Source organism: Fringilla coelebs, assembly GCF_963513975.1.
Source record: "Fringilla coelebs genome assembly, chromosome: 6".
Lineage (NCBI taxonomy): Eukaryota > Metazoa > Chordata > Aves > Passeriformes > Fringillidae > Fringilla > Fringilla coelebs.
In genome coordinates this window covers 47,901,171-47,915,508 of record NC_140034.1, presented here as the reverse complement: position 1 = coordinate 47,915,508, position 14,338 = coordinate 47,901,171, and the positions used below count along the sequence as shown (strand labels likewise).

The following is a 14,338-nucleotide window of genomic DNA, read 5'->3' as shown; positions in this document are numbered from 1 at the left end:
GAACACCGGACTGTTATTACACCCAAAAAAAAAAAAAAAAAAGAGAGAGAGGTTAATAAGCACAGTTCAGGTCAAAACGTAGGCAAGTGCGTGTGTGCAATAAAGTGTTTGCAAGGGCTGCTTGCTCAGGCGTTTCAAAGCCGGGCAGCAGGAGGGAAAATGACGGAGCCGGCATCTGGAGCAGCAGCACCGCGGCATTCCACGTGCGCTCCGCTCTGCACCCGGAGTGCAGACTCAGACTCGCGGGAGCTGCTCCGGCTGGAAACTCCTGCGCTCACAGGGATGGCCTGGCTGGTCTTGGGATCTCCTGGCCAAGGAGAAGAGGGGATGGAGTCCTCTTTCCCTCCATCCCCAGCTTCATCTTGTGCCTTCTGGGGAGCAGGTGTTTCAGTCCCTTTTGCCCAGTGAGGCCGAAGAGGCTGTAAATAAACACCCCGGGACTGAACCCCTGGGAACTGATTCTGTTATGGGTGGGGACAGCACACCAACAGCGCTCGGAACGTCCACCCCACGTCACAGTGTGAGATAGCACCATTCCTGAATCCAAGCAGGGGTGGGGATCACCCCTGTGGGTGCTCCTGGCCCTGGAAACCAGCCATCCATGACCTTGCAGCATCCCTAGGAGCTGGAGACCAAAATGCAGAGCTGCGGTAGGCATCCAGCTCCAGCAAGCCCCTGGCACAGCCTGGCACAAGGATTGCTGCCCCCCGGCCTTGTTCTCTGCCCCTCATCCCCCTGAGCATGCTTCCTCCACACCTGGCCTCATCTGCGGGCGCAGGGCAGGAGGAGGCAGAGGAAGGAGAGGAGAGGAGAGAGAGGAAGGAGAGGAGGCAGCCCGGCCTCCCTTCCCTTCCGCGGTGTGCGGCAGCCTCTCCCAGCACTCAGGCCGGCCGGTACGCGGGGTTTGCCGGCTGCGAGGAGCCCGCCAGCAGCATCTCACTGCGGGTCCGATTTCAAAGGCAGCCCTGATGAAGACGTCGGGGGAAGGCAGAGCAAACAGACACCGTAATTGCGGTGCGCCCTTTCTCATCTCTCCGCGGCGAGTTGCAAAATGTGCCGCCTCCTCCCTTGTCAGCCGGGCTTTAATTGGCTTTAATGACGAGGCAATTACATGATTTCAATTTTTAATTAAAGGGGGTGTTGGTGCAGGGGAGGGGGGGCCGACCCCCTTCGAGCTTGTCCGTGGCACAAAGGGAGGTATCTGGGTACGGGGCAGGAGGGTTTTCGGGGGGGATCCTCCCTCATCCCCCTGGGCTGGGAGGGCTTCGTGCGGGCTCTGGGCTGACTGGCAGGAGCAGAAGGAAGCCGGATGACTTCCAGCCGTGCCGCTGGCAATTGTAGATCTTGCCCCCGCACCCCCAGGCAAGTTGCAATCAGCTTTTTTTCTTTTTTCTTCTATCTTTATTATTTTTTTCTTTTTGTGCCAGAGCCAGCAGATCAAAGGGGCAGCAAATGGCTTAAAAAAACCCAAAACCAAAACAAAACCCAAAAAAACCCAAACAACAAAACCCCAAAAAGCCCTCCCAAGCCAAACCAAGCCCTCCCCACACACTGCAGCAGCCAGAAACACCTCCTGGATAAAGCACTTGGTGCATGTTGGCAGGAGGAGCTGCTGGGGTGCGATGAGTGTCTGAAAGCTAAAGCAGAGCCACAACTGGGAGCTGATTTATTATTTTATTTTATTTTATTTTATTTTATTTTATTTTATATTTTATTTTATATTTTATTTTATTTTATTTTATTTTTATGCCAAGCAGCAGGCAGCTGCCCTGTGATAGAAACGCCTTCCCTCTGACCCCACACAGTGAGCACCAAGGTGGGACTGACCCACCCAGCTCACGTGTTCATTTTTCCTGCAGACACCACCTCGTCCGTCTGTGCTAAAGCATGACTGGAGAGGGAAAAATGGAAGCACGTGGTAGAAATGTCCCTTGGGAAGCAGTGATAATTGCAGGGCCCGAGCTGCTGGCTGAGTGTCTCTGCTTTATTGCTCTCTCTGGCAGCCGGGCAGCCGGAGCTTTGGCCTTGACTTGGTTCCATGTGCCGGGATGTCGTCCCTCACCGCGTTTCAATAAAACGCGATCGCTTTACGACTTCCTCTCGGCGGAGATAAAAAGTCATTCAGAAGAGAAGCTGGCGGCTCTGCGGCTGCACTGCGCCCTCGGCGTTGCCTCCGCCCCAGCCAGCGCCTGCCCTGGGCCTGCAGGGCCAGGGGAGCTCCGAGCTGGCACGGCCCCGGTGTCACAGAGCCACGGGCAGGAGGGTGGCCAGGCCTGCACTAGGGCCGGTGCCCCTTCACGGAGCACAGCCCAAGGGAGGGCAAGGCGACACAAAGGGGAAGGAAAGGCAAAGAAAGCGAGGTCCAAGGTCCTGGTGAGCAGCCATCAGTTCACCTGCTCGTCACACAGAGCCGGAGCTGGCTGGCGCTGCTGCGTGGGCACGCTGAGTCACCCCTGCTGCCGGCCAGCCGCCCCAGCCCCGCGCCAGGTGGGAGAACCAGGGCGCCTTCACCCAGGGAGAAGGGAAAGCTGCCTCTTTAAACACCCGGGTGGGAGCTGGGACAGTCAGCACTGAGCCAGCAGCCTCCTCCCTTTGAAGGTCGGGGCTGAGATGCCGCTGCAGGCTCCGTGCCAGCCCCCTGCAAGCACAAACCTCCTCCCTGCCTTCCCACTTCCTTTGCCCCGGGGTCCCAGATGCTCCACAAAAGCTCATCGCCCTCGCTACCCGCAGCAATCATCGATCACAGCATGGTTTGTGGAGGGGACTGCTCCTATCTCCCAGAGAAATGCATCTGCTCCCACAGAGACAGCTGCTTCTCCATCCCAGCACCCAGCTTTCTCACGAGATGAAGGCCTTTTCCCCCTCTCTTCCCTCATTACTGCTGCATGAGAAGTCACTTGATCCAAGATGACATGCAGCAACTGCTTGCAGAGAATGAAAACTGCCTTCCTGCGGTTCAGGCTGGGGAACAGGGTGCCCTTCCCTTGGGGCAACCTCATCCTCATCCTCACCCTCATCCTCCCCTCACCCTCATCCATCTGCGAGCAGCCATCACTGTTAGAGCCTGTTAGAGCAGAAGCAGCGAGTGAGGCACCAAAGGACGGTAAGTGGTGGAATGGCTGTGGCCAAAGGGGATTTCTGGCTGCAGGTGTGGTTGTGCTTCTCCTGCCCCTGGTCAACACTCAAAGAGTTTTCCCATGGAGGAGACAACCGGCCCTTGACAGGCAAGTGGAACAGGAGCAGCCGTGAGTCACCAGAGATAAAGGTCAAGCTCGTTATCAGCCATGGGAGAGGCTGCGGCTGGGTGTGCTGCAAAGAAATATGCACAGAGGCCAGCCAGAGCCAAAAATCCCAGTGCCATGGACACCTCTGCCCAGGGGACCGGCCCAGGGGTGCTGGTTTTCTTCTTCCACTGCCCATTCCCCAGCAGCATCCGGCGCTGATGATGGGTTTCAGCGTGCCCTGGGCCAGGTGGCGCCGGCAGGGTGGCGGAATGGGTGCTTCGGAGAGCTGTGGGTGCCGGAGCACCCACACGGCTCCCACAGGGCTCTCGTCACGTGTTGCTGGAGTGCCCACAGAGAAGTCCTGTCCTCCGTGGCAGGAAGAAAAGAGGTGTTCTCACTGAAATCAAACGTTTTCCTTCTGCTCTCGCACAGCTCCTCACTTCAAGGTCTCATGAGGAAAGTTAAGGCTGGAGATGTGCCATGTGCACACTCCCCTGTGCCTGTGGGAGTCCAAAAAGGCTTTTAGGAAAGCCTTGGCAACGAGAGGGGGCTGGCAGCGTCTGTGTCGGAAACTCCAGCCTCGTTTTCCAGTGTTTTGGCCAAATGTGTGGTTTGCTATTTGTGTCCCTGGGTTACTGCTCTTGCAAACAGGCACAGTCATGGACATGCATGTCCCCTCTGCAGTGCCCTGCCCGAGGCCTCCCTGGCCTCTCACCGCCCGCGAGGGCTTTTGCTGCAGCCCCGGATCCCGCAGCTCTGACCAGGGCTTTCCAATTATGGGAATTGTGTCCGGTTCCATGCCTGACTCCTGCTCCAGTAAGGCTGGAAGAATGACTTAGTCATCCTGGCTGCCTGCCAAGCCATTTAACTCGTTTTGCTCCTTTTGGAGGTTATTTCCGGGCTCCAAAGGCCAGCAGGGCTCCACACTACAAATGTCCGATAGGCGATAAATGGATTGAGGAAACAAGGAATTTAAAGCACTTTATCCCTGCTGTAGCAACCCTGGTTACAACACCTCCAGAGAAGCCCAGATAAACCCATCCTGGGTGGTAAATGCCAATCAGTGCCACCTGTCCTTGGCTGAAGAAAAGACCCCTCTTCTAAAGGACACCAGTAATTTGGGACTAATAGCGAAGGTTTTGTGATAATTGTCCCAGCCAGCTCTCAGCAATAACCCCACAGGAAAGGGGTTTCTGAGTTTTAAGCTGTCACACAGTGTTACAGCCATCCTGAGTTTTCAGATCAATGCAAATAACTTCCTCCCCACCCCTGCAGCTGTAGCAGAGGCTGGGATGGAGCCCCACTGAGCTGACAGAGGACATGAAATGGGGAAAGTATGGGAGCCAGGTTCCAGGGGAAACCCCTGGCAAGGGGGAACAAAACTGCCCCAAGTAAAGCAGCAGGATGCCCTTGGCTGAGCATAACATCTCTGTCCTGCTCCCCATGATCCTCTGTGCCATGGCTGCATCCCCTGTTCATCATTCCGCTTTAACCTGGGCTGCCCTGCCTCCAGGGACATCTATTTTTGGCTCGTCCTGGGGGAGCAGAGCCTGGCCAAGGTTGCATGCCAAGCACCCTCATTTCCTCCTCTTAACTGCCTCCCTGCTTTATCACAAACTTTCTCCCTTCATCTTTTTTTCCACTCGTAAATGCTGCAGTCACTGGGCTCCCACACTGCCCAGGGCCACTGGGCCACCAAGCTCAAACCCATTTCCTAAAACACTGGATTTTTGCTCCCTCCACAAAACACACAGAGCTTTCCTCAAACCCATTTCTCTCTGCCACCAAACTGTAGTTTCTCTAATAGAGCCGGGGGGGAAAAAATATCCTCAGATTTTATAGCTTAGGATTTCCCTTCCACACCTCCTGGCTCAGCCAAGCGCACAGGGACCACCAGGAGGAGAATAACAGCATCACTGATGCTTGCCCAGCCCCAGCTCTCAGCCTGGTGGGACATGCCCTGAGCTACTCATTCCAAATATTTGCCCAGGTGGGGCCAGGTGTTTGGATATGAGGTGGGCTGAGTAACCAGCAGGAAAGAAGAGAGTTTGACTTCTACATTTTAGCCCCATTGGCAAATATTAACTCGGGGAGCAAGCGGACTCCTGCTATCCCCTGCCACACGAGCCACGAGGCAAAGGACAGGTACAAACGGGGAGGCACGTGGAGCTTATAAACACTGACATCCACTCAGGCCTCAGGACTACTGGACTCACCCAAAGCCTTTCATTTATTTGGTGGTAGGAATGGGCAGACAAATCAGCGATAGGTGAGAACTGGGAAAACCAGTCAGAACTGGAAAAATAAACATTGCTGATTTCTATTTTCCATTTTATCCAATGTTTTTAGGATTTTTTTCCTCCCCCGTGGCTTTCAGATGTCACTGAATGACCTGAAGTTGATGCCTAGAGAGTGTTTCTTGCATTTTAATCCACCATATGAGATCCCTGTTTCCCTCCAGCCTTCCTGAGCACTGCCAGCCAAGCAACAGAGCATCCTCTGCTCCCACTGCCTGCTCCAGCAGAAGCCTGGTCATGGCACAGGTTTAGTGGGGGAGCAGCAGGGTAGTGGTAGCAGGCAGAGATCACAGCAGTGGAAACACTGGCAAGGAGGTAAAAGCCTCAGGAGAGAATAGACAGAAAAAAAAATCCTAAACCCTCATCTAACTGCTTCCCTTCGCACCTGCTACAGTGCTTCAAAAAGAAAAATTAGCAGCCAAAGCACAATGTGAAACATGATATCAGCTCTACCACCTGGCCTGCCACACACACCCCAGCTGTCCAGGAGGGAAAGGTTGCTCTTTCACCTCCAGCTACTTCCCATAGCCTGGCCCTGGCCCCTTCTGGGAATGATGCACTGGAGGAGTTTCTTTTTGATGTCTTCCCAGCCCTCCTGTAGACAGGAAGCATCCCAAAGCTGGACAGTACCATGACCTTTTATTCCCCCCAACTCCCTAAAGTTGGCTGATGTTGTGGTTAGGCAGTCCTGTGATCTTTTTCAGTGTTTACTCTAAAAGTTTATACACTGTTAAAAAAAAAAAAAAAAAACCAGGCAAAATTCAGAATGTGGGGGCAGGAGGATGCACCAACAGGGAGCTCAGGGCTGTGCTCCCTGTCAGGACAGCCAGGTGGGGACACGGGTCACACTGACACTGGCACTTGTCAGCGCTGGAGCTGCCACAGTCTCCACACACAGATACAGGACAAAGATGGTTAAAAGCCACTTCCTGGATCTTGGCAGATTTCGAAAGGACAGGTAAAGTGGAGCAGTGACCTTCAGTATGCAATGTCAGCGTACTTCTGCAAAGCCTGGCCTTTCACAATCTCTGGTACAAGCCCAGCAGGGCAATAAAAGGCTGCCTGGCAGCAGGCAGGCAGTGCCAGGCTGAATGGCACGAGCTGAAACCACCAGGGACTTCCTATGCAAAGAGCTCATCAGTGTCAGCCCAGGCTGAGGTCTCAGACATTTATTGTTGCTGCTGAAAATAAAGATATCCCAAATATTTGCCCCAAGAGATTTAGTATGAGAAGTTGAATCCTTCAGCAGGGGAATGTCCCGTCATTTTAAAACTGTGAGCTGTAGCCTAAACCATCTCCTGAGCTCACAGGACATGGGAAAATGTTGACAGCATTCAGAGGGGTCAGCAAATAACCTCACAGTTCAGGGCAGGGCTTGGCAAGCCACTGGCTGGGCTTTCCATTCCCTTGGCAGAAGGGGAAGTACTGAGTCCCCATGGGTCCCAGGGGGCCCTGTGATGGGGTTCTGTCCTCCCCACTGACATCTCAGGGTGTTCATGGATCCCCCCATGATGCTCAGCAAGCTGCTTTGTGAAGAGAATTGTGAGAACAGGCTGTATCTACCAGCATCTAAACAGCAGTCCTGGACCAAACCCGAACTGTGGGGTCAACACCTTCCTCACCTGCATGAAGATACACTCAGGCTCCTCCAAGCCAGGCCAAGCTACCCAGGGATCTTTTTACCTGTTGTATTTCTGCCAAATGGGCTTGAAATTGGGCCAAAATGCTCAGAGAAATGGGTATCAGGAGGGGCACCAACAGCTCAAAAGACCAGATAACACAAGACTTCTTTTTCCATTTTTATTTTAATAACCAAACTAAACACCCATACAGCATCCAAAGCGGGGAACACACTACACACACAGTCATGCCCAGGCTGCTGTGGAAAGAAACAGCAAAACAGCCCCTCTCCCTCCGCGTTTTTAATCCCAGTATGGAATTTAAGTGCCTGGAGTCGTCCTAAGCAGGTTTGATTTGGCACATTCCCACCCTTATTTGGCTGTCTGCTGCAGAGCGCAGCCAAGGACCGGCTGATGGGAAATGACATCTTTTCTTCCCAGTTCCTCACAACTGCTCCATGACTGTCTGCAGCAGTTTACAACGTGTAATGGTAACACACTGACTCAGTGGGATGAGACATTTCAAGCTTCTCAGGAAAAAAGAGTCTTAGTCAGATAAATATTAGTAAATTGAGCAAGCTGGGCTACGTGCTATTGCTGATTAATCCATGGCTTGCGTATGGTACAAAAAAAGGATCTCCCAGATTGAGCAAAGATGCTTCCTCTGATGCCCTTGTTTAAATTAACCCAAAAGCTCCAGCCTTGCTGCCTATCATTTACTGCAATCACCTAACAAACAGCTTGGGCGGTCTTCCTCCCCTGGCTGAGACCTTTCCCAGTGAACTGCCCCCGAGAGAAGAGCTTCTTCACCTGAGCTTGGACATCTTGGACCAATGTACCCAAGCTCTCTCTGCACTCATGGAAAGGCTTGAACATCCCCAAGGGAGACTGAGCCCCCTTCCAGGGCATCTCCAATTTGGGCAGCTGGCCCTGATGTGCTCCATGCTGCTCCAGGAGGTCCTTCCCACGGCGGGACTGGCACCCACCAGCTCACCAGGGGAGTTTGGAGGGACCCAATGGCACCAATTTGTCCCAGGACATTTCTGAAGGAAGAGAATATTAAAGAACTATAGCCAAAAACTTCCCAGAGATACTCTGCAACAGTCTAAAAAAACCAAAAAAAACAAAACAAAACAAAAACCCAAACAAACAAACAATAAATAAAGGCCCCCAAAACAACAACAACAACAACAAAAAATCCAACCCCAAAACAAAACAAAACAAAAACAAAACAAAAAACCCAACCAAATATTTTAAGGAGTATAAAGATGTGGAAAAAATGGAATAAAATGGGAAAAACATGAAAAAGCTCTGCTCATCACAGAGTTTCCTCAGTAACTACCCACCCTTTTAGTTTACAGCTATTTAGGGGTTTTTGAGCACAGGTTTCCTAGGAGACCCAGCGGTCACTATACCGAGCTCCAGCTAAAAGTGCCTGTGGATACAGCTACACCCTAATATAAACATGGAGGGCAGCAATTTACAATGCAAGACCATATGTTCCTCTGTTACTAATCGACTTCAGCTGCCAGGATTACAATGTCAGTCCTGTAAACCAGCTTTTCCCCCTACAGATGTCATGCTGAAATCATTATAATAAAAGCAATTTTACAGCCTTCAGTCTCCACTTCCCTCTGCTGCTGAGAAGCCTTCATTAATGCCAGAAAAATCAGGAGTCCTTCTCCAGGACAGAGCCCTGAGAGAGGAGATGCACAGCTCCAGGACTACAGAGGGACAGTGGGAACAAGCCCAAGACAGCTGCAGGAATGCCAGTACCCTGCAATGTCTGATAGTGCAGCAGGAGCTCCTGCATCTTTTGGGAGGGAGATGCAATGTTGGGGTCAGCTGGAAACACTGGTGGGACAAATGCATGGCTAAATTCCACAAAAAAGGCAGCAGGTCCTACTGATGGGCCTGTGGAGTTAAGCTGAGAAATCCCCCGGTTTTCTGGCATTTTTCCTCGGCGCCATCCCTATCCATCCTCATCCCTGACCTCAAAGCTCGGGCTGCTCCTGGCGGTGCCTGCCTGGCTGCCGTGCTTTGTTACCATGACTCACGTAGCTAAGGCAACCCGATGTTGCCAGCAGCAGGCTTCTGACGCCTCGCACTCGGAAACAATGAGCAAACCCCTCCTCTGGAGCGGGCACTCACTTCAGAGCCATGTGTCACGGCACAGCCATCCATGCAGCCGGCAAAGGCTGGCACCACCAGCCCATCCATCGAGGCTGAGTGTGGCCACCCCATCCCACACCCATCAAATGATCCCTGTACACAACACACCTACAAGCAGTGGCTGAATGCTGGTCCCTTCCTCTGGGGGAGCCACACTTCCATGCCAAATTGCCATTTAGGCTTTTAAAATGCCCCTAGTAAATTGGAGATTGCTTTGGGGCAAAGCAGAGGGTGGTGCCAGCACCCCTGGCAAGTGTGGGAAGAGGGACATGGCTGTGGGGACAAGGCTCCTGTGAATGAATGTCACTCTGCTTCCCATCACCCTCCTCTGGGTCACACTCCCCACTGTGTTATTTCCCCTCTCTTCCTAAGAACAGAGACAAATTCCTAAATTTTGAGTTTCCTGGAGATGTCCTGTGTTTGGGGGGCAAGGAAGGGCCAGTGCCTGATGACTCTATATTAAAGGCAGCTTTATGTTAAAGGTGGTTGCGTTTGGGAGCTCACAAACTGTTGAGGCACAGCCTCGGTGATGTGCTGGGCTGCAAGAAAAAAATCCCTTCTCTTTCTCTCTTTGGTAACACAACTAAACAACTAAACCCAAACTAAAGGGAGTGACAGGTTCCTCCCAGCTGCCAGCCCCAGCCTGGACAGAGACAGCAGCAGCACCTGAGCTGCAATCACCCAAAGCTCCCATTAGCTGCAGCTTGGTCATGGCCCTTAATTATCAAAGCCATCCACTACCCACACGTACTCAGCACCCTGTGGCACTTGTCCCAAGCTTTGGTGCCAGGGTAGGATGCAGGGCTGCATCACATCTCTTACCCCTCTCCCCAGGTGCTGAGATGAAACCAGTGCCCCACTGTCAGCTCTTTACCTAAGTTATTAATATTTAAAAAATAGGGCAATATAACTATTTTTTCTTTCCTCAGGCAAAAGTAACGCTATATTCTTGTATCAGCAGTGACCAGCTACCATGGCATGCACTAGGATTAGGGCTGTGCTACTTGTAAGAAATTGCCACGTTTCTTGGACCAGATGGCTCAGAGCTCCTTGCAGCTCTCCATTCTTCCCTGAGAAATGTTCCTGTAGGAAACTGCTCGTGGCTTGGCTCTGCTGCCCTTTTTGGATTCAGCTGCAGTCATATTTGCTTTCTGTCTCAGTAAATGTAATCAAATTTTTAAACCTGCTTTATGGAATTTCTGCATGGTCACAATGGCAGAGACCCTATGGTAATTTACTAGACTTTCTTTTTATTCTTTTATCCACTTAACTAACCCATCTTAGGTAAAAATGTGGAGCCTTCATACAATGGACATATGTTCAAAACTAGGGTCCCTGTTCAGCAAGAACCTACCTTTTTCCACTGAGAGCAATTTTTCCACTTTTTTCCCTTTTTTTTTTTTTTTTTCCCTAGCAGTTTTTAAATTTGGCCAGTATTAAGGCAAGTTTACTGAGGTGACAGCTGGGGGAGGCTTTGAATATTTCAAAATGATGGATAAATGCACAAGAAAAATCACCCAGATGAAAGCAAAAGCGGAAAGACAGAGACCAAAGTGGTCTTCTGACCCTGCATCTACAGATACGAGTTTCATTTAAAAGGAAATTCAGGATCTTTTAGTGGAACTTTTGAAGTAAGGTGTGCACAAACATGCCAAATCCTGCAGCCTTTCCACACCAGGAGCCTTCCTCCAGATGTTCCTTGTATGCTGCTGACTTACTGCCTATTTTTTTTTCTCTTTCTGAAGTGGTGTCCCATTTCCTGTGCACAAAGACCATTGCCTGTTTCATTCTGGGGCCAAATTGAAAATATCCTATTGATTTCTGCTCAATATCCAGCTCTGCTCCTGGTTGGCTCCAGCTCCCTTATTCTTTAGGGGGCCTTTGGGTCAGAAAGTGGTTTTACAGAGCAGACCAGCATCTGCCCTGAAAATGTGGTTGTACAACCTAATTGTAAATCAGTCTGGGCTGTTCCCCTCGCTGAAACAAAATAAATCACACTGAAAAGTAGGATACAGTGCTGGCTCCGAGGGAAAAGCCTGCAGCTCTTCACATGCCAGCTCACAGCCCCACGTATGTTCTGCAGCTCTGCCCTACCCCACAAGCAGGATGGCCACCGTGGTCTTCCCAGAGCAATTCCCAGCCCATCCCTCCCTGAAAAGCTCAGCCAAACCATTCCTGGCTCATTCATCAACCCCAGGAGCATCGCACAGCCCCCACCTTTGTTCTGCCCCTCCCCACAGATGTGCAGGCTGCAGTGGATTATCAAAGCGCGGCCCTACACTCTGGCAGACGGGTGATTTGCAGCGGAAATGGGTTTGGCTCTCGCTCTGATTTGTTCCCGGGAAATGGGCCTCTGACCCTGCCGGTCCCTGGGAGCGCTGCCAGCCTCTTCAAAGGGGCCGGGCCCTGCCCTGCGAGCTCACCGCTGGGGTTTGGCTCGCAAGCACCTCTAGGGGTGCCGGCCATCCGGGGAAGGCGATGGAGGAGAGAGAGCAGCGCTCAAAGTCCAAAGGGTGATGCTGCACAAGGTGCGCACCTGAGCCAATCTGCTGGAGAAACGGCGAGAACAAGTTCATTCAGTACAGCCCTGCCCTCGGCGGGGAAGCTGGATCAGCCCTGTGTCAACTATCGTGAAGGAGTGACAAAATGAAAGGTGTCCAAGAGGAAGGGACTGCAGGCTCACACGTGCCTCCTAAATATCACCTCCAGCTGCCACAGCCTTTCCTGACTTCCCCATGGCGCTGGGCACTGCCCAGGCTGTAACTGTGGTGCCCTCCCTGGAGGAGGGAATGGGCTAAAGGGGGGGGAATGGGATAAAACCACTGATTGCAGGGGATAAAAATAAGGGGAAGCAGTATTAATGCAAAACTGGAGAGGGGTGCTGCCCTCAGGAAAGGATGAAGGAAGGGCCGATGGTGATGGGGCATAGCTAAGCAGGATGCAGGGCCTCAAATGAAACTGGTGTGCTTGGACAGGCCCCAGCTGAGCCTCTTGGGGTGACCAGGGGCTGGACTCAGAGCAGATGTCCATGGGACATGGAAGAAACCCACCCTGGGCTTGGCTCAGGCCCCTCTGCCCCAGAGAGAGATGATGCCAGGGCAGACCCAAAGCGAAGATGCCCATATCCAGGCATCTAGGAACAGTGTTGGGAGCATCCTGTACCCCATTAGGGATCTGGGAAGCGGCAGGGAGCGCTCAGAGGGGCAAGATGGGGGCTGTCTCAGATCACAGCGGCCCCATCCTCACCGCGGGGGGGCTATCCTTGACCGGCAGAGGAAACACGGGTGGGGCGGGGAGTGGGCAGACAGGACTGGGGTCCCCCCATACGGCAGCAGCAGCAGAGTGGAAGCCCTCGGCGAGGCGGCCCGTGGGGGAGGCACCCCCTCCCCACAGCCTCCCCACTCGGGGCAGCCTCCGGGACCCTCGGGCTGTCTGCCGGGCCGCCCCCATCGCGCAGCCCCGCGGGCACGGGCGGCCCGGGCGGGGAGCGCGGCCCGGGGGGCGGGCGGGAGGCGGGGCGGGAGGGGGCGGCGGGCCGGGCTCCCCGGGGGAGGCACCGGAAGGCGCCCGGCGCTGATTCATTGCAATAAATTGTTCCCATCGCGGCGGGGCTCGGTCATCGCCGCCCGAGCAGCAGTCGGAGCAACAGCCGGAGCCACCGCCGGGGAGCGAGGATGAAGATGCAAGCCGAGGTGATCCGCGAGGGCGAGCTGGAGAAGCGGAGCGACAGCCTTTTCCAGCTGTGGAAGAAGAAGCTGGTGGTGCTGACCAAGGACAGCCTCAGTCTCTTCCCCGACGGGCACAAGCGGGCCAAGGGCAAGGAGCTGGGCTTCGGCTCCATCCTCAAGGTGGACTGCGTGGAGCGCACGGGCAAGTACATCTACTTCACCATCGTCACCAAAGACCGCAAGGAGATTGACTTTCGGTGTCCGGACCAGAGCTGCTGGAACGCCTCCATCACCATGGCCCTCATCGACTTCCAGAACAAGCGGGCCATCCAGGACTTCAAGAGCCGCCAGGAGATGGAGCAGGCGGCGGGCACCCAGGAGCGGCGGCTGGCCCGGGCGCCCTGAGCCCCCCGCCCGCCCGCCCGCCCGGCCGGCCCGGCCCCAGGTGAGCCCGCCCGGCCCCTCGGCGCTGCTGCCGCGGCACTTCGTGGGCTTCCCGCGTGATCCTTTACAATTCTTTACCCGCTTGATCCTTTACAATTCTTCACTCCCCGGCGCGGGCTCCGCGCACCCTCCCGGCCGGGCCGCGGCCGGCACCGCGCCGCGCTGCCAGCGCGGGGACCGCGGGGCACGGCACGGCTGTCCCGGGCCATCGCGGGGGTCTGGCCCCTTCTCCCGTGCACGGCGGGGAATTTCTGGTGGGAGCCGCGCTTCTGCGGTGTGCTGAGAGAACGATGTGAGGGTGGCGGGCAATAAGAAATGGCACTTGGCAATGCTTTCCTCACAGAATCTGCTAAAGAAAAAATAAATCTGTGAAAATAAATGCTTAATGCTTACTCTCCCTTTAAAGCCCCCCCCCCTTTTTTTTCCTGTGCCTTGCTGTGCTGCTTGTTTTACTAACCCATTTCCTCTTGCTACCTTTAGAGCATACCACTGGATGATAAACCAGATCGAGTGTCTTGGACTGAAATGGGACAGGGTACCAATGAAGGAAAGCAAAGAAGAGAGCTGGAAGCAGCTTGGTTTTCTCCAAGCCCGTTGTGGCTGCTGAGCAAAGAGCCCTGAGCTTTGCCTGAGATGCATAAAGAAAAACCAAAGACTTTCATACAGGACTTCTAGCAAAGCGTCCACGTGTTTTGTGTGGCACGGCTTTGTGAACTATTATCTTCTATTTATGAGATGCAAGGAAGATTCAACACTGACTGGTGGTGTTAAACACAATTTAAATTATTTGTAGTATCTATATTTGTATTTATTTTGTTGAATGTCTTTCAGCAGTTACTGGTCTTAATATTGCTTTTGCATTAATGTGTCCATTCCAAATAAATTACTTGAAATGTTCACTTTTTATTACTGTA

The 14,338-nt window shown here is 53.2% G+C and overlaps 1 protein-coding gene across 1 annotated transcript; it reads left to right on the top strand.

Annotated features, from left to right (window-relative positions):
* The first annotated feature begins 12,945 nt into the window (after window positions 1-12,945).
* On the top strand, window positions 12,946-14,338 carry PHLDA2 (pleckstrin homology like domain family A member 2). Its single transcript, XM_084207216.1, has 2 exons — window positions 12,946-13,425; window positions 13,905-14,338. The coding sequence occupies exon 1, from the start codon at window positions 12,987-12,989 to the stop codon at window positions 13,383-13,385; it is 399 nt and encodes a 132-aa protein (XP_084063342.1). The 5' UTR covers window positions 12,946-12,986; the 3' UTR covers window positions 13,386-13,425; window positions 13,905-14,338.

Bases quoted from the DNA above. Each gene is read 5' to 3' on its own strand.
- PHLDA2 (XM_084207216.1), top strand. From the start codon at position 12,987: ATGAAGATGCAAGCCGAGGTGATCCGCGAGGGCGAGCTGGAGAAGCGG.